This window comes from Ambystoma mexicanum, chromosome 5p, assembly GCF_040938575.1.
Source record: "Ambystoma mexicanum isolate Mex_15411 chromosome 5p, UKY_AmexF1_1, whole genome shotgun sequence".
NCBI lineage: Eukaryota > Metazoa > Chordata > Amphibia > Caudata > Ambystomatidae > Ambystoma > Ambystoma mexicanum.
The window spans coordinates 798,382,560-798,402,649 of NC_090930.1; the positions used below are offsets into that span (position 1 = coordinate 798,382,560).

At 48.1% G+C, this 20,090-nt stretch overlaps 1 protein-coding gene across 3 annotated transcripts in view; it reads left to right on the forward strand.

Moving 5' to 3' along the window:
- The first annotated feature begins 8,261 nt into the window (after nucleotides 1–8,261).
- PPP1R17 (protein phosphatase 1 regulatory subunit 17) overlaps nucleotides 8,262–20,090 on the forward strand; it is a 216,302-nt gene continuing 204,473 nt past the window's right edge. Inside the window, exon 1 of one of the 3 annotated variants that reach the window (XM_069613217.1) lies at nucleotides 8,262–8,589. In XM_069613217.1, coding sequence (XP_069469318.1) covers nucleotides 8,581–8,589 — 9 coding nt within the window. In that variant the 5' untranslated portion in view covers nucleotides 8,262–8,580. Of the gene's footprint in view, nucleotides 8,590–8,782; nucleotides 8,982–20,090 lie in introns of those variants that run through there. The other 2 variants (XM_069613216.1, XM_069613218.1) reach the window with 2 other exon arrangements.

The following is a 20,090-nucleotide window of genomic DNA, read 5'->3' on the forward strand; positions in this document are numbered from 1 at the left end:
CAGCCAGACCTCATGTCACTCATGGAGACAATGGCCAAAAACTTTGCGTCATTTCACGAAAAATTGGACGACATAAATGCCAATGTAGCCTCCCTACACACCAAATTGGATCAGCATGGCACCAGGCTGGGTGAGGCCGAGACTAGGATTGGAGCAACTGAGGATGAGGTGCACGTGCTCCAGAATACGGTCTCGGACTTGGTGCGAGATATGGAGCAGGTCAAGGCGAAGTGCGATGACTTGGAATCCAGGTCCCGCAGGAATAATATCCGCATCGTTGGGGTTCCGGAGACAGCCCTCAAGGGCAAAATGGAACTCGCAGTAGAGGCCCTTCTGAGAGACCTCCTTGGGGATCCTCAACTTTCCCCCTTCTTTACTATTGAGCGCGCCCATCGCTCACTGGCCCCTCGCCCCAAGCCGGGCGACTACCCCAGACCAATTATAGCCAAGGTTCTCAGCTACAGAGATAGAGACCACATCCTACGGTTGGTCCGTGAAAGAGGGGAACTGAGACTTGAGTCCCAGATCATTCGCATTTTCCCGGACTTCTCTGTTAGTGTTCAAATAGAGCGCAGGCAATTTAATGGAGTGAAGAAGATGCTCAGAGAGAGGAAGGTGGAATATGCCATGTTATTCCCTGCTAGGCTGAAGCTCACCCACCGCAATAAACTGTACTTTTTCACTGTCCCTGAGGAGGCGGTGAAATTTATTGAGTCCCATATTCCTCTCACGGGCCCTGGGGCCAATCCCGTTGATGAGGACTGAGCCGGCCTGCCACGCACCTGTTACATGCCTCATTGTGCTACTAATACCACGCCTGTTCTTTGTGATTTACTTGTAATTTCATGTACCCTTCTGTTGTGAATTCTCCTGTTGTCGTAACTCATAGTGGAATTTTGAGACATGCAACGTGGGTCACAGATGTAGGGTCCACGGTACACGGCACCTATACTTGGACTATCTATCCCTACAGCCCCTGCTCACTGTGCCCTACTATGCGGTCTCCTCTTACAACTTAACTTAACCACCGCTGTACACTAATTGGTGTACTCCACCGTTCAACCATTTTGACCGGGCTCACGGCAGCAGCTACCCCCGCTGCAGTTGCAACGCAGAGTTTGGCTTGTTTAGTTCATGGGCTGTTCCCCTGTTTGGTTTGGGGGTTGATCCAGCCACGTTGGGCTTGGCACGAACGCCATGAGAATTTGGGTGGGTTCCTGGCCACTGACAGGTTGGGGGTGGCAGTGAGGGAGGGGGGAGGTGTTATTTGGGGATGTTATATTAACAAAAATGGTGAGACAGTGGCAGCTTTTGAATTGACACATCAGGCCACCGTACTAGTGGCCGGCACCGGTTTGGCAGTGTATGACACACATTACTCGGATCCCCCCTAAATTGCTATGGAATGGCCATTAGGCTAATGTCCTGGAATATCAGGGGGCTCAGCAATTACACAAAGGCACGCAGGGTCACGGCCTACGTCCAGAGGCACGGGGTCAAGATACTTTTCCTACAGGAAACTCATGCCCTTGCACAATTATCGTCCTCTCTCGCTCCGTCATGGGGCCCCAACAAATATTACACCGTCTTCTCCTCACAATCCAGAGGTGTCCTCACCTTGATTCACAAGTCCTTGGAGTTCTCCCTTCGCACCAGCCATATCGGTGCCCAGGGTAGATATGTGATCCTTCACTGTTTCCTGGCCAATGCGGAGTGCCTTCTGGTCAACACATATGCCCCATGCATTGATACACCCAATTTTTTTGACCATATCCTTAATATCCTCCTTAGCTATGTCGGGGTCCCCATCATATGGGGGGGGGATATGAACCTCATCCTGGACTCCGACCTGGATAGATCCGGTGTTGCACCCAGAGCACTCTCCAGAGCCACCCGCCGCCTCCACGCACACATGCTCACTGCTGGTCTGGTGGATGCCTGGAGGGTACTCCACCCAATGTCGAAAGAGTTTACATTTTACTCCTACGTCCATGACAGTCACTCCAGGATTGACCTGTTCCTTCTCTCTGCGGGCCTCATGGGCAAAACACTCACCTCACAGATTCTCCCTCGCACACTCTCCGATCACTCCCCGATCACGCTGGATATCGCCCTGCGCCCGGCCCTACCTCTGCATTCTAACTGGAGATTTAAGTCTGACGCACTACACGATATAGTCTTCAAGGCTGACATCCTTGCAGATATTACCTCGTTTTTTGATAGCAACAAACGCCATGACACAACTGACGGGGTGAGATGGGAGGCCTTTAAGGTTTTCATCAGGGGCATATGCATCTCCAGGGAGGCCGGGGTACTGAAAGATATTAGAAACTCTCTGCACCATTCTGAGGCCAGGCTCGGGGACCTAGAGCGCGAATATGCGGCCACCCCGATGCCGCCCATACTAGCGCAAATTAGAACTGAACTAGACACGTTTGAGTCCCTTGCCCATAGCGAGATAAGATACCTCGCCCGCCCCATCGCGGCCCGAAAGTATGGGGAGGGAGAGAGACCAGGCCGTACTCTGGCCCGTCTCGCCCAGGCTGAGGGAGGCAGGGCACGTATTGATAGTATCATTAACAGCGAAGGAGTGCGACACTGGTCCGACCGGCCCATTCTTGAGACCTTTGCAGAGTTCTATGCAACCCTTTATGCCCAGCAACCGGAGCACAACCCGCAGGACCTGGACGACCTCCTAGACCGCATCCCAACGTCCCTAGTATCCCTGGACACCAAAGAACAACTAGATGCTCCCCTCATCCTTGACGAGATCACTGCTGTCATCTCGGCCCTCCCTAAGGGGAAAGCCCCCGGTCCGGATGGCCTGACCGCCGAGTTCTATCAGGAGCATGTTGCTCTCCTCGCTCCGCGCCTCCACGAGCTTTGGGAGGAGTCACTGCGTCTTGCCACCCTCCCTCCGTCACTGCGGGAGGCTATCATTACCGTGCTTCCTAAGCCGGGCAAGCCCCCAGATGAGTGCGGATCTTATAGACCTCTATCCCTCATCAACACCAAGATCTTCGCCAAAATCATAGCAAACAGGTTCCTCCCCATCATGAAATATCTGATTCATCCTGACCAGAGCGGATTTGTGCCAGCCCGCTCCACTGCCTTAAATATTCGGCGGTTGTTTAACGTCATCTCCAGAATTGATCCCCAAGCCAACGCGGTGGCCGTGACATTAGACGCCCAAAAAGCGTTCACCATGGTTTCTTGGCAATATCTGTGGGCGGTGCTGGAAAAGATGGGGATTGGCCCATACATGATGTCCTGTATTAAATTACTATACACTAATCCAGTAGCCAGAGTCCTGGTCAACTCTCGCCTATCGGCTCCCTTCTCCCTCCACAGGGGGACACGTCAGGGGTGCCCTTTCTCTCCCTTATTATTTGCTATGGCCTTCGAGCCCATGGCCTATAGCGTGGGAAACAACCACGTGCGCAAAGGGATTCTCCTGTGGGACACTCCCGAAATCATATCACTATACGCAGACGACGTGCTCTTATATGTCAGAGACCCCTCAGTCCACCTCGACCCGATCATGCGAGAAATTATTAAAATTGGCACATTCTCGGGCTTCACCATAAATTACTCTAAATCAGAAATCTTTCCCCTTACTGCTGCAACCCCCCAGCCTGCATCCGAATTTCCTCTCAAATGGGCTCCCGAGGGCATCAAATACCTAGGGGTCCAGGTGGCCCTCTCGAAAGCCTTGTTAGTGTCTGATAACTATGGGGCCGCCCCACAGTACGCTCGTACCAGAATGGAGAGGTGGTGGAACCTCCCCGTCTCACTATCAGGGAGACTATCCCTAATTAAAATGATCATCGTGCCTAAACTCCTGTACGTATTCGCTAATGTTCCTCTTTTGCCCGGGAAACAATACTTTGCGGACCTACACTCGGAGTGTGCCCGTTTTCTTTGGCACTCGGGGGCCGTCCGCAGGAAGTGGCTGCACATGACCCTCCCTTACGAGAGGGGGGGCTTGGGTGCTCCTGACCTCACCCAGTACTGGACGGCAGCCCAAGCCCAACATGCTACATATTGGTACCACCACGAGGAACCCCCCCGCCCCCCGCATGTTAAACTCGAAATCCTAGCGACCGAGGAGGTGAATGTCATGTCCCTGATCCTATTTCACTCGTATCATATGCAGGCCCCTGCTGACCCAGTGGCCTCCACTATTAAAGCATGGCGGCAGATCCTGACGCCTAGTTCGGGCTCCCCCCGTACTACAAATGGCTTCCCCTCTGGTCTTTCCCTGGCCTCACCCCCACGCAGGATAAGCTCCTAATACGCCACTGGTCGCACCTGGGATACAGATCACTCTCTGATCTGTTCCCTGACGGGAAATTCATAACCCCAGATACGTGGAGGCCGGGGCACTCCAGATCCCCACTAGAAATGCTGCAATACTTCCATATTAGGGCGGCGGTCCAAGGCTTGTGGCCTTCATACCCGAACGAACCCCCTGAATCACCTGAGGTCTGCTATATAGCCAATTCTGCTGGTTGTAGGGGTATCGTATCCTCCTTGTACAAAATGTTGTTGGCACATGCTGCTGGACCTCCCCACACTGTGCGGGACGCCTGGAGACGGGACCTGGGATTAGACATCACAGATGATATGTGGTCCAAGATGTGCATGCACACTCGCAAGGTTTCTCTTAACTCTAGAGTTAGGTGTATCCAATACAAGCTGCTCAATCGCCTGTACTACACCCCTTATGCGATTGGAAAATTTGCCCAAGATCAATCCCACTCATGTCAGAGATGCAGAGCTACCGAAGCGGACCATGCACACATGTTCTGGTCCTGCGGGACACTAGCCCCGTTCTGGAACGCGGTGCTCGATACCCTCTCTGAGATAGTGGGGTTCTGTGTAGATCCCGAACCCCTGTCTCTCCTGTTTGGGCTCTGGGAGGGGACAGAGGCGAAACGGGTAGCCAAGTTTTTGAATGTGGCAGCGAGTGTGGCCAAGAAATGCATTCTGCAGTGCTGGAAGCGCAGGTCCCCCCCCTCTCTGGAGATGTGGCTGAAGGCCCTCACCTGGACACAATCCTGTGAGGAAGACTATGTTAACATGCTGCTTAGTAATGCTCACCCTAAATACATATGGACGGAGTTTTGTAGTTACCTGAACAATAAGGTGGACTTGGAGCTCTTGTCATCCCCTCCTTCTCCTGATCGGGGGGCCGATCTCGTTACATGATGCACGCCTCTACCACAATTAACCACTGTTGGGACTGTATATGACCTTCTGTAACAATTGTACGCCATAATTTATGCTTCAATGTGAAATGTGTGTCACTGTTCTAATCTGCACTGTTCCGGCTGCTACTTCTTGCCAATAAAGAAAAGTTTTTAAAAAAAAAATAAAAAAATAAAAGTCCTTTGTTGCAAGCTGAGCCAGGAGGAGACAGTTTGCTGTGGGGCTCTGCAGTCCCTCCCCCCCCCCATATGTCACAAATCCTCCCATTTACGTTAAAGGACTTTTTCATTTTAAGACATTTTTCACAGCACCCTGAATAAGTAGTAATTTTGCATTAGAACTTTGTGAACTGAACTGGTCAGGAAAGACGCGTTTCTTGCTGAATTATACATGGGACAAATAGTAAACTTGAGGGAAAGATGCAAAATATAATTATGAACATATGTAACCATTGGCAGAATTTTAACTACTATGCATTTCATGAAAAGGGCCAAAATGTGCAAGAGGGCAATGCTATCTCGCACAGAGCTGGCGATCGGTTTTTCCAATTCCCTGTGACCCATTGAATTTGCATATCTACTTCTTATGGCGGTGGCTAGTATGAGTCTGAAGTTTTGATTCATAACTCATTTGTGTTAAAAAGTAGAATTGAGAGACAAAAATGATGCCCTTTCCCCTGAACCAATAGGGCAAGGGCGAGGAGAGAGGAATGGTAGACTGCCCTATCCCAGAGTAATTACCCCCAGATTGTAATGATGTAAATTATGTCATTTGGGCTATATAAGAGGGACACAGAGTGACACAAAAGATCCATCCCATTTACAGCAAGATACACAGATTCCAGATGCAGACACACACTAGAATCCAGGGAGAAAGGAGAGGAGACAGCTGATCCCATCCAAGAGAGTGCAGAGACCAGACCTTGCCTTGCTGGCCCCATCTAGAAGAGCACAGTGACCAGATCCCTTGGCCTCGCTGTACAGAGTGACCAGAGACCTTGCTGGCTTTATAGAATACCAAACTCAAGCTTACACTGTAAGTAGCAAATAACCCCAGTCCCAAATTGTATACCCCTCTCTTTGAATCTTGCATCCGATAGAAAACCCCATTAAAAGTCCCAAATTGCCAGTATAATCCATTCACCTTTTCATAGACAAATCTGTATTAGCATGTGTATGTTTGTGTATTCCTTTTAAAGATCTTTCAGTTGTCTGTATAAACCCTTAGCATTATTTTCAAGTAAATTAATGAATTCCCCTATAAAGGGATTCACAGTGTGAGTTGGTTGAAATTCGAAATTAACCACCACGTGCCAAGTGCCTCTCTTTAATAACTATAGTCATTCAAATATAGCCTCAGTAGAATTTGTCTCTCAGTAACAAAAAACAAATTTGCCCGTGTACTGTGTGTATTCCCATGAATTCTGATTTTACATCTGTCCCATAGAAAAACCCAAACCGTAGACCCATTGAGAACCATCCCTTTCTGTCCGAATCCTATCCGTTATGTGCCTATGTCGTTCTCCTTGATTTCCGATTTTGACAAAAAAGCCCTCTCCTTTGCTGCCTGTCATCACAAGTTCTGTGTAAAAACAAATTTCCATTGTGTCGTATGTGTTTTTCTTCTTCGTTTGTTTTCTGTCCCAAAATCAATTTTCTTACCTTATCTTCATGGTGCCCTGGTGCTCTGCTTAGTAGTCTGTAAGCTTCCTCATCTCTCGGGTGTAGCAACACGCATTTCTTTTCTAGCTGTCCCACCGCGGTTGTAAGCTGCTGTGCGAGTAAGAAGTAAAATCCGATTATACCATTTTGCTCATAAATCGGGGTTTTCATTTTCCTTTCAGGATTCCCGTCTTGGGGTGGTGGGTTGAATTCTAAATCCGATTTTTCCCTCTTTATCCTGACTCCTTGCCACTGCCTTCCATCCAAAAAGAATTAAGTTAGCAGATGTTTGGGGGTGAGTGTTGCAGGGAGGGTGCTTAACCTTAGTACCATTACATGCTTGAAAGTAATTGTTTCCTGTTTTGCCATTAAAAGATTCATGTGAATTGTGGGGATTTTTAACTAACTGTGTTGTAGGAATCTTTGCATTTGTATTGCCACAACATTGATGGCTGCTGTCCAATTGTGTGATTTTGCTTTTATTTTCATCGAACCATAAAACAAAAAAATATCATATTGATACACACCACGGTGGTTCCTCGTCCACTGTGACATGGGGTTTATCAATAGATTCGTCATTTTTACATCTGTCCGTTGGTGTAATTTAAAGGGTTGAATCCTGTTGATACAATCTATTGCTAATAAGCATAGACAGATACTAAACGCCCTGATTTGAAAAAGGCGGCTGACACCGAAACAAGTGATCACAAAGGGAACTTTTTCATATTTTGTGTGCAATACATTTGGTATGTGAAAAACAAGCTGGCGCAGATCCACTTGAGTGTACTTTTGTAGGCATATTAGGTAAGGTTTGTTCAATATAAAGGGTATCAGATTAGAAGTGGTTTTAAAACTGTACTAACAGAGCACCAAACCTTTCTTTCATTGAATATGTGCAACATAACACATCAAAACAAGCCCATTACGTTATCTTGCTGAAGGCTCTCCTTTGTTATGACACAAACAGGGTCGCACGTGTTACTCAGGCTCGGACTGGTCTATGGCGCAATGTCCCAACCAAAAAGCGCAAAATGCTAGCGTGGACCCGTTTTTTTTGGGTCAAAGTGGGTCACTCTTTTGGCTCATGTGGGCCAGTTTGACAAGTTACTTCACCATGTGGCTAGTAGTTTAGGCGGTGTTACTGAATCCATATTCTTTAAAATGCACAATTTGCATCATATTTTATCAAAAACCTCCCACTTGGATACTGCTCAAACAGTCTGTCACAAAATGAATTAATTGCCATTTGCAACTGTGGGCCACTTTTTTATTGGCACGCGAGACAATTGTATGCCCGGGTCCGACCCTGATTTCATGTTTCACTGCAATAAAGCCCATCGCAACTTGTGGGTGAGATGGTGAGCAGAGTCATGTCGTGACAGAGTGGCCGGTGACAAGCTCGGCAAGTGAAGTGCAGGCCCGGCTTCTCTCAGAGGCTTTCGAATCGATCCTTACTCAACCACCAGCTGTTGCCTGCAGTGCCCCGGGCAGGCCCGCTCCCTCCCTCTCCGTCTCTCGACGCTCTGCCCGGGTACCTCCGTTCAAATTGTTTCTGATATACACGGCGGCGCCATCGGCTTAACAGAGGAGCACACCTTGGGCGTGGCCCTGCCCATCGCCTATACTTCCAAGAAGCTGGAATTGAAGGTCCCGGGTTTGCTGGTCCCCCCTGGCAGTGGCGGACCTACGGAGCACCCTTTAAACGCGCATGATACAAGTGGGTTGCCCCTCTTTCTAATTACTACTCGGGTCAATTTTGGTGATGGGAGGTGTAATTCGTCTTACTCATCGAATTGATCATCATGGATTAAGTTTCAGCGTTAAGGTTTCTTTTCATTTCGGCCACTTTGCATGTTAATGTATTGTGTGTTCATCTCACTTTATCCTTGTAAGCTCGTAAGCGCACCGATATGCATACTGGCAGCGCTGAGGTAAAGGGCGCGACGGTAATGTTCTAGCGGTTTCGTTGGGCTACTTCTTTGCGCATCACGGCATTGCTATGGCAACCTCTGCTGCTGCTCTCTAGATAAGCAGCAGCACCGGAGGCAACCCCTGGACCAGCGAGCACAGTCACAGGCTCCCTATCGCAGCAGCTCCGGCTTCCCCGCGGTAAGTACCACTGCTTCCTGTTGTGCCACTTGGCTGAGAACAGCGTGTGCCAGGGAAACCTATCTTCAGATGCAAGCAATGCAGGCGGATACAGCGCTTAGCGCGATGCGCGCCCGCTCGTGCACAGAGCACGAGCTGGAGCCTTGTCTGTCCCGCACTGCCTGCCTTGCGATGCAGCTAAACGAATGCACTAATTTAACGCATTGCTTGCAAGTAGACCATGAAAGAAAGACGCGAGTAAAGTTGGGATAGATACAACGTTTGAACGATAACTTGTTCCGTTTGCCCTCTGATTTTGATTGTGCGGACAGAGTTGTGAAAAAAGGTTACCGTGTGCCTTAAATTTGCTCTGGGCGCTAGAAAAGGCAAGGCATTAAACTTGCAACCAGTGATACCCGTTAAAAAGGGATATTCTGGAACTCACGTGACAGGGAAATTTGGGAACAAAACTGCCTTTTAAGTAGTATGGAATGTGTAACTCTCGCGTGCTTATACTCGGGGCATTTATTTTGATGACTGTTCAGGGTCCACTCCCTATATGTACACGCGGATGTGAAATGCTTTGTCTTTAGGCCGATTTACGATGACTTTAGAGGCAGCCTGGTTGATCGACAATAACTGATAATGAGATGACTGCTGATAATGCAAAAATACTTTCAGAAAAATCACTGAAGGGTGTCCTCAACATAATCCAGATCCTTACACAGATACGTATTGGCACACGCTACGGTTTTGCAATCTGGAAAGTGATTAATCAATCTAATATAATAAATGTTAATGCTTAGATATAAAGCCATGTGTTCAGCTTGTCACCTCCTAACCCCTTACTTCGTGGTTACATTTGTTCGTTTATAAGACTCTTAATAGCGCGGAGACGGGATTCGAACCATGTTGTGGTGTTTTGCTTTCAAGACAAGCACGCTACCCCTGATCTATCCTTCCTTCCCAATAGTTGAAAGGCTATTATTGGTGATGGTGAGAAGCAAATTGATTTGCACTACCAGCGAACACCCAGATTCACAGAGCGGTGCAAAGTGTATTTTTGAGGTGTAAAGTCACTTTGCTCTGCACCGTGAATTAGGCCCATTTAGTGCAGCGCAAAGAGGCTTTACACCCCAAAAATACACTTTGCACCGCTCTGTGTATCAGGGTGTTTGCTGGTAGTGCAAAGTCACTTTGCACCACACTAAAAAATTCTTGAATCAGACCCTAAGTGAGTTACTTCACTGCCGGTAATTAATGCTTTACAACAGAAATGTGGACTTGTATGCACGCCCTAAGGTCAGGGACATGATAAAACGGCAGTGTGTGACTGGTAAACATGGGCCACCTGCAGGTGCCAGCGTGACCGTTTTGTCATGAGAATGCTTTTTAAACTGCTCCTGCCCCGTTTGTTGTGTAATGAAGAAGATGGCAGTTTGCAATGTGTGTTAGTAGTGCGTGTGATTGCTTGGCACAGCTCTCCAGGCGACGGGGAAGCGTTGTTCTTTCAAGGGCTTTTCAGCTTTGGGGTCTGGTCCCTCTTTGTCTTAAGGGACCGACGGGCCCCAGCCAGTGCCAGAGCCAGGAGAGGGATGGGGGGGCAGTCCCCCCTGGTGCCTCCTGCGTCCCCAAGCCTCCCGCTGGTGCCCTATACCCCCCCCACACCTAAACGTGCCTCCACTACTTTCCCCATCTTGTGTCCCCCTCCAGAGACCTCCAAATAAGCCAGTTGCTGGATATCCTTAGATCATGCTTTTGTTAAGCACTTCCTGTCAGTGTTATCATTCAAGAAGGCACGCCGCACGCGCACTCACCGATGACTGCCTGTAAACCCTCAGATTATGCCATGAGTTTCATGAGTGCCTTTTTAAGACAGATGCTCATATGTTCACGCCGGTTCCTTGCCTGGACAGTGAATAACATGACCCTGCCTTCCACGTACGGGTTCAAGAAAGCTCTTGCATGAGCTGTATACACCTACCATGCCGCTTACCGAGGTGCTCTTTTCTTCCCAGATCTTGTTTTGGATATATCAGTCACTGCTTTGGAAGTTTTCATAACTTCATGTAATAGAGGTGCATCTGATTGGACGCACCCCTTGCTATACAACTTTGACTGTTTGTACAATTATACAGACATCTCGCATTGCACATGCGTGTTTATTACTGTGCTCTATGTATTTCAGAAACATTGTAATTATTTCTTTACAATTAATCCATTAGTTGAGACACCTCATTCGGTTGTGTGAACAGACATGCATTTATATTTACTTTGATTCTCCTTCAGGCATTACACCCCAAGACTCTGGAACCTCCTCCCTGTCAACAGTAGACTTGCCCCCTCGTTTCTACAGTTCAGGAAGGAGCTCAAGGCCCATGAATATCTCCCCCACTAACACCTAGGTCCACACAGCCACCACTTTACCTGAGACTGGGTGATCTGAACCCCACTGTTTCCTCCCCTGGTTGCTTGTAGATCCATTGTTGACAAATTACTACTCGGGTCAATTTTGGTGATGGGAGATGTAATTCGTCTTACTCATCGAATTGATCATCATGGATTAAGTTTCAGCGTTAAGGTTTCTTTTCATTTCGGCCACTTTGCATTTTAATGTATTGTGTGTTTATCTCACTTTATCCTTGTAAACTCGTAAGAGCACCGATATGCATACTGGCAGCGCTGAGGTAAAGGGCGCGACGGTAATTTTCTAGCAGTTTCGTTGGGCTACTTCTTTGCGCATCACAGCATTGCTATGGCAACCTCTGCAGCTGCTAGATCCTTGTTGCTAGATCCCCCACTCCCTTGCTTCTCTGCTTCCCTAACCATGTTCTCCCCCTGTGACTGTAAAGCGCTCCGTTGCTTCCCGAAGCTAGGTCCGCGCTCAGTAAACTCCCCAATATTGGGCATCAGAGTGGAAGGACCATCATTTCATATCAAAGCACCAGGGCGGTGCAAGAATAGCAGAATCTGACCCATCCAGGAAACAATAACAAAACATACATTTTATATATTTACATTTAAAATTACATTAGACCACACATTGAAAAAAGTTTCACTGTGCATACTTCCACATCACGAAAGAGCCCAGTCCATACTGCTCACTTTACTGGTAGTTAATTACAGCTGCTGCCATACTTTCACAGGAGCTGCACATATGATGTTTATTTGCACAGAAGGAACCAATGGATTTTATAGCATGGGGGCTTCTCAACTCAGTATGCACTAGCATTGACTACTCACTATCCCTCATCTTTAAATATATCCTAGTAATGTGCACTTACTTCTGAAAAGTTGTTTTATGGGCTTTCCCTTAAAGTGCCCATGTGGTTAAATGCTCAGTGCGGTTTAATAAACATTCAGGGAGACTACCTCAGTTTCAGGGCGACATTGCTTGTGTGTCAAGTCATGCATTATCTTGCAAAACTTTATTGTATTTCAATGTGTGATTCAGCACCAATCAGGCTGGGTTGAAAACCGGGTAAACATCGACCAGAGGTGCAGTACATGGATCGTGTCTCTAGTTTGAATAACATTGATCACGGACTGCTTTGGACCCAGTCATGTGTATGTGCAACGTGTCTTACTATAGAGAAGAGTATTCGTAAATCATGGTGATTGGGCTGGATGCATCAGAGGACCTAATAGTGTCATTGGAAAACTTAATTGAGAGGAAGATATGGCATCTAAGCCTAAATCTGGTAGTGGATAGTACAGATGTGACCACTGATTTAAGTTAATGCCACTGGGGACCTTTATGGGGGATGGACTCGTGTATTTATTGTTCGCTTGTTTGGCGCTTATACAGCAAGCATATGCTGTTTCAAAGCAGCCAGAGGGCAAAGGGAGGGAACAAGGTAGTGAAACACAAAATATTAAAAACAGTGGCGGGAAAAGGAAAAAAGGACGAACCTGCTATGCCTTGTGAGTATTCAGAACGTGCAAGTACAGCAAGGAAGACAGCAGAGGGGCTAGGTGCTGGAGTATCCATGCTCGTGGGTGAGCCACACATAAAGTGCATGGTATGGTGAGTGTTACTGTCATGATGCCTACTCCCGGGAAGCCAGTTCAGGACCAGCGTCCCCGAAAGCAGACATCATGTCCCCAGGGAGGGACCCAGCAACCCCTTATAGGGGCTCTTTGGACATTGTCCTGGTGCCTTTGGCGCCAGGCTCATAGAAGGCATCAGTCCTGGAACCATAGGCGCCAGGCTCATTATGGGAGTGCTTGGATGGACTTACCTGATGCAGACCATGCTGCCGGATCCAGACCTCCTTGAGGTCTGAAAGGGACTATTTTACCTATGGGACTATTTTACCACTCGGGCGTGGCTCAGGAAGAATACTTACCTGGAACTACTTTGGGGGCTATTTAAACCACGCCCAGACAGCAGCTCACGCTTCGCGTTGTTCTGCATCTAGCAGTTGGACGCTCACCGTGTCTGCTCCTGGCTCCAGCCACGCCCGCCTGCAACCTGGAACACCTGAAAAGGAAGGAAAGGAGAGAAAGGTGAATAATTGAACTTTACCTACCTCCATCCGGAGTCCGGAACCATCACTCCGACGATCCTGAGAAAAGACATTATTTTTAGAAGCGCATCGCATCGCTCGTTGCAGCGCCTCGTTCCACTCACCTTCACGAGGCGCCCTCGGGCTCTTCAGCGACCATAGGCACCATCCGTCGCCTTTCAGCGCCTAAGGAGAAAAAGAGACAATACAAAGGTGAGCGAAGGAGCAGATTGAGGAAGGCCTGATTCTTCCACCTTAAGACTTACCTGATTATTGTTGGGACAATCTTTCCTCACCTCGGGTCGGCGCCGCTTCTTTGGCACTTCCGTACCCCGGCCCCTAAGGGGAAAAAGACACACGCATTAGTGGGTGAAAGCAAGATCACTAAGGGAACCATCCATCAAAAAAGACTCACCAGAGTTTACCTTCGGCGAATCCATTCCTCAACGCGGATTCTTCATCCTGCATCTGAAATAGAGAAAAGGACAACGGACAATTAAGGCTTGAACTTTTGCAACTGAATACTTACGGCCTCATATCGGAAAAGTCAAGCTGAGTTGAATACTCACCAAACCCGAGATCCAGTGAAGTAACTGGAAATCAACGCGCCCCTGCATCGGAAGCAGGATGGAGAGCTCGTCCATTCAGACTCTAAGGTGAGACTCTACGGGGGATCACGGAGGGGGTTCGAGGAGTGTGAGAGGGGAAAGGGGGGGAATCCGACACATTATCCAGCAGACAGTTAATCCCCTTTTCCATCTACAGAAGGATTCTTCTACGGGCCAGACAGGCGAGGTTTGGGGGTCCGGTCCTGTCCGTCTTCCGAGTCCTGCGCATCACCTTAGAAGAGGTCATAGCAGTCCAGAACAGGTCGGCGCCTACGTGGGAATCAGGTGAGCGTTACAGAACGCGAAGCCTACCTACAATTTCCCACCCGGGCGCTATGGAGACCTCCGAGACAGACCAGCTGGCCCAGCTATTGGGGGAATTACGGGCTGAAGTTCATTCCGCTCGCCAGGAGACGAATGCCCTCAGGAGAGATTTAATTGTATCTAAAGAACGAACTGATGATCTTGCCAGACAGCTATTACAAGGTCAGGCTGGTCAAACTCCTTTACCAGGTTCTGGGGGTAATTCCGCCCCAGTGGTTTCAAATAACCCCGTGCAAATTAATCTACCTGGAAATATGCCACTGGCCCCACCGGAACGTTTTACCGGGGACCCCAAAAGGTTCGCCGTATTCATGAATCAATGCCGATTGCACTTCCTCTGCAGACCTGGGGCCTTCCCTAACGACCAAACCAAGATCGCTTTTGTACTATCATATCTCAGCGGCAGTGCTGCGAATTGGTCAGTTCCACTGGTTACTCAAGATGACCCAATTCTTCGGAACTTTCAAGCCTTCTGGACAAGCATGGAAAGACTTTTTGCGCGGCATTCTCAGGGACAGGCCCTGGACAACGAGCTTCTATCCCTACGACAGGGTAACCTGGACCTCTTAGCCTATATCGCGACCTTCAATAGGTTAATTGTGGAGACTGGATGGCCGGAGGATAAAAGAATTACTTTATTCCATCGAGGTCTACGTGGAGAACTTAAGGATGTCCTGGCCCAGGTCGTAAATCCACCCTAAAACTGCACTGAATATATAGACTTGGTGGTCCAATTAGATCACAGACTTCAAAACAGAAAGGCAGATCGGTCCAAGTTTGAGACCCGGGTTTTGGTCAAAACCCATGTTAACCCCAAGGGTGCCGATGTTACTGAACCTATGCAAATTGGAGGGGTTAAAGGACCTTTAACTCAAAAAGAGCGTGAACGAAGACGGCAAATGCAATTATGCCTTTATTGTGGGGCTTCTGGACACTTTTTACGAGATTGCCCTATAAAACCGTCTAAGAAGGTGGTAGGAGTCGCTGATAAGAACCTGATGGAATCTGAGTCGGGAAACGACCACGCCCGACAAGCGTAGGGGTCCGCTTGCCGAGCTTAAAAACTAACTCTTTGACCTCTCATTTCATCATGCCAATGGTCCTCGTAAATCCGAAGCAGCCTGGGCGGTTACATGCCATTCAGGCATACATCGATAGTGGGGCTATAGGAAACTATGTGGATCGTGAATTGGCTTCCAGGATCAACCTCCCTCTTTGCCCTAAAACCAGTAAGGATGTCATCACCACAGTGGATGGAACCGAAATCCCCTCTGGGCCGGTAACACACTCCACTACTGAAGTGACATTGTTGGGTCAAGACGGACATCGGGAGGCAATTGTGTTTGATGTAATCAAGGCTCCGCAATTTCAAGTAATTCTAGGAATCCCTTGGTTGGAAACACATAATCCTCGAATTGACTGGCGAGCAAAGAGGATAACCTTTCCAGATTGTGCACAAACCTGTTATCCAAGAAATCCAAATATTGGCCTAGCTACAGTAACCCCTGTCATTTTGCAAATACCGCCAGAATACCAAGAATTTCAAGACGTCTTCCAAAAGGAACAGGCCAACACTCTACCGCCTCACAGGTCGTACGATTGCCAGATCGATCTATTGCCCGGTGCACAACCCCCTTGCAGCAGGATCTATGCCCTTACCGAACCCGAGAATCTTCATTTACGACAATATCTAGATCAGTACCTAGCCAATGGTTTTATTCGCCCGTCTAAGTCTCCTGCATCCTCAGCTTTATTCTTCGTGCCTAAAAAAGAAGGCGACCTCAGAACTTGTATTGACTACCGCGCATTGAACCAGATAACTGTTAAAAACCGATACCCTTTGCCTCTGATCCCTGAACTCCTTGACCAGGTGAAGGATGCCTGCATATCCACCAAGTTAGATCTCCGGGGGGCCTTCCATCTGGTGCGAATAAGGGAAGGCGATGAATGGAAAACTGCCTTCCACACCAAATATGGGCTATTCGAGTACCAGGTGATGCATTTCGGATTGTGCAATGCACCGGCTGCCTTCCAATACTTCATGAACGATGTCTTTCGGGAACTCATCGACGTTAGTGTTGTCGTATATATCGATGACATTCTTGTGTACTCCTCTTCGGAATCTGATCATAGAAAACATGTCAGGGCAGTTCTCGAGAAATTGCGCCAACACAAACTATTTGCTAAACTTGAAAAATGCGTTTTCCATGCCACAGAAGTCGAGTTTCTTGGTTTCATCCTGACACCTAAAGGAGTCCGCATGGACTCACGAAAAGTGGATGCTGTCCTCAAATGGCCATCGCCTAGCTCCGTGAAAGGTGTTCAAAGCATGCTTGGCTTTGCCAATTTTTATCGCAGGTTTAACCCGGAATTTTCTCGTGTGGTTCAACCCATCACTGCGCTCTTAAGGAAAAATAAACGTTTCGAATGGTCTGAAGAAGCTGAGCAGGCCTTTCAGGAACTAAAAGCTAAATTTACCTCCGCACCTGTATTGAAGCACCCGTGCCCAGATCTCCCTTATGTCGTCGAAACTGACGCATCCAGCCTAGCCATGGGAGCTGTCCTGTCTCAAAGAGATCCCGAAACTAACCAACTGCATCCCGTTGTATTTTGGTCCAGAAAATTTTCGGCACCCGAGGTTAACTACGCAATCACTGACAAAGAACTGTTAGCCATTAAATCCGCCTTTAAAGCCTGGCGGCGTTATCTACTTGGCGCTAGACATACCATCACGGTGATCACCGACCACCGGAACTTACAGTATTTAAAGACCACCAAGGCTCAGTCATCTCGACAGCTCCGTTGGGCTTTGTTTTTTGCGGAATTCGATTTTGTAATCACCTACCATCCTGGCTGTAAGAATGGCAAAGCGGACGTTCTATCCCGAAGAGGAATGGGAGAAACTGATACTAACTCAGAACCTGTACCGATAATTCCCGAACAGAGAATTTTGGGCATGACTTCTTTACAAACGCTTGAAGACATTCAAGCTAGAGTTAAACAACTCCTGGACCCTACAGACTTACAGGATTGGGTACAAAAGGGATCTGACTTTACTATAAATAATGATTTACCTTATTTACAAGGGCGCTTATTTCTGCCACACAAGGAATTACAAGAGCTCGTTATTTCTCGTTATCATGATACACTAATAGAGGGGCACCCCGGTATTGCCAAGACGGAAGAAAAGGTGAAACGACAATTCTGGTGGCCTTCTTGGCGAAAAGATGTTAAATCATTTGTGATGTCCTGTGGTGTTTGCGCCCAAAATAAAGGCCAAAAGAAAAGACCAGCCAGTCTCCTTCAACCTTTAGACATTCCGCCAGCACCTTGGCACACCCTGTCATTGGATTTTATTACGGACTTACCTCCTTGTTCAGGATATAACACTATTCTTGTTATTGTGGATTTATTTTCCAAAATGGCCCACTTCATTCCATTGAAAGGTTTACCTACAGCTTCAGTTCTAGCCAAAGAATTCCTTGAAAATATTGTTCGTTTACATGGATTCCCGTCTGTACTAATCTCAGACCGGGGAAGCCAATTCATTTCCCACTTTTGGCATAGATGTTGTCAATTTGCACAACTCGATGTAAGATTATCGACTAGTCACCACCCTCAGACCGATGGTCAAACAGAGAGGACGAATCAGACCCTTGAGCAATATTTACGGTGTATGTTGCAGCAATCTGAAAGTAACTGGAAAGACATTCTTTGGATAGCCGAATATGCATATAATAATTCGGTACACTCTGGAACTGGGCAAAGTCCTTTTTATACTTTATATGGGCATCACCCTCGAACCTCAGACCTCGACTCGCCTCAAGGCCTCGGAATGCCCGCAGTGGACCATCTGCATTCTACAATTACCCAAGCCTTCAAAGAAGCAACTACACATTTACAACAAGCCAAGAGAAAATACAAGAAGAATGCTGACCTGCATCGGAGTGAAGCACCTCAGTACCAGATTGGGGACCAAGTATGGCTGGGTACCAGGCACTTATCGCTCAAGGGACCTCGAACTTTTAATCCAAAATATCTGGGGCCTTACTCCATTACGGCCATAATCAATCCAGCGGCCGTTAAACTTGATTTACCAGCTAACATGCGAATTCACCCTGTTTTTCATGTGTCACTTTTGAAACCAGTGCAACCTGGAACCAGACTAATCAAGCCTCCAGAACCCATTCAAATAGATGGAGAACCTGAATTCGAGGTGAAGAACATTTTAGATTCAAAGATGTTAAGGTCAAAACTTTTCTATCTAATCGATTGGAAGGGATACGGGCCTCAGGAGAGGTCGTGGGAACCCAGTGACCATGTACATGCACCTCGATTAATTAAGAAATTCCACCGGATCTTCCCAAACAAACCAAAACCCCCGGAGGGAACAATCTTGGGAGGGGCCTTGGGGGAGAGTGCTGTCATGATGCCTACTCCCGGGAAGCCAGTTCAGGACCAGCGTCCCCGAAAGCAGACATCATGTCCCCAGGGAGGGACCCAGCAACCCCTTATAGGGGCACTTTGGACATTGTCCTGGCGCCTTTGGCGCCAGGCTCATAGAAGGCATCAGTCCTGGCACCATAGGCGCCAGGCTCATTATGGGAGTGCTTGGATGGACTTACCTGATGCAGACCATGCTGCCAGATCCAGACCTCCTTGAGGTCTGAAAGGGACTATTTTACCTATGGGACTATTTTACCACTCGGGCGTGGCTGAGGAAGAATACTTACCTGGAACTACTTTGGGGGCTATTTAAACCACGCCCAGACAGCAGCTCACGCTTCGCGTTGTTCTGCATCTAGCAGCTGGACGCTCACCGTGTCTGCTCCTGCATCCTGGCTCCAGCCACGCCCGCCTGCAACCTGGAACACCTGAAAAGGAAGGAAAGGAGAGAAAGGTGAATAATTGAACTTTACCTACCTCCATCCGGAGTCTGGAACCATCACTCCGACGATCCTGAGAAAAGACATTATTTTTAGAAGCGCATCGCTCGCTGCAGCGCCTCCTTCCACTCACCTTCACGATGCGCCCTCGGGCTCTTCAGCGACCATAGGCACCATCCGTCGCCTTTCAGCGCCTAAGGAGAAAAAGAGACAATACAAAGGTGAGCGAAGGAACAGATTGAGGAAGGCCTGATTCTTCCACCTTAAGACTTACCTGATTATTGTTGGGACAATCTTTCCTCACCTCGGGTCGGCGCCGCTTCTTTGGCACTTCCGTACCCCGGCCCCTAAGGGGAAAAAGACACACGCATTATTGGGTGAAAGCAAGATCACTAAGGGAACCATCCATCAAAAAGACTCACCAGAGTTTACCTTCGGCGAATCCATTCCTCAATGCGGATTCTTCATCTGAAATAGAGAAAAGGACAACGGACAATTAAGGCTTGAACTTTTGCAACTGAATACTTACGGCCTCATATCGGAAAAGTCAAGCGGAGTTGAATACTCACTAAACCCGAGATCCAGTGAAGTAACTGGAAATCAACGCGCCCCTGCATCGGAAGCAGGATGGAAAGCTCGTCCATTCAGACTCTAAGGTGAGACTCTACGGGGAATCGCGGAGGGGGTTCGAGGAGTGTGAGAGGGGAAAGGGGGGGAATCCGACACATTATCCAGCAGACAGTTAATCCCCTTTTCCATCTACATAAGGATTCTTCTACGGGCCAGACAGGCGAGGTTTGGGGG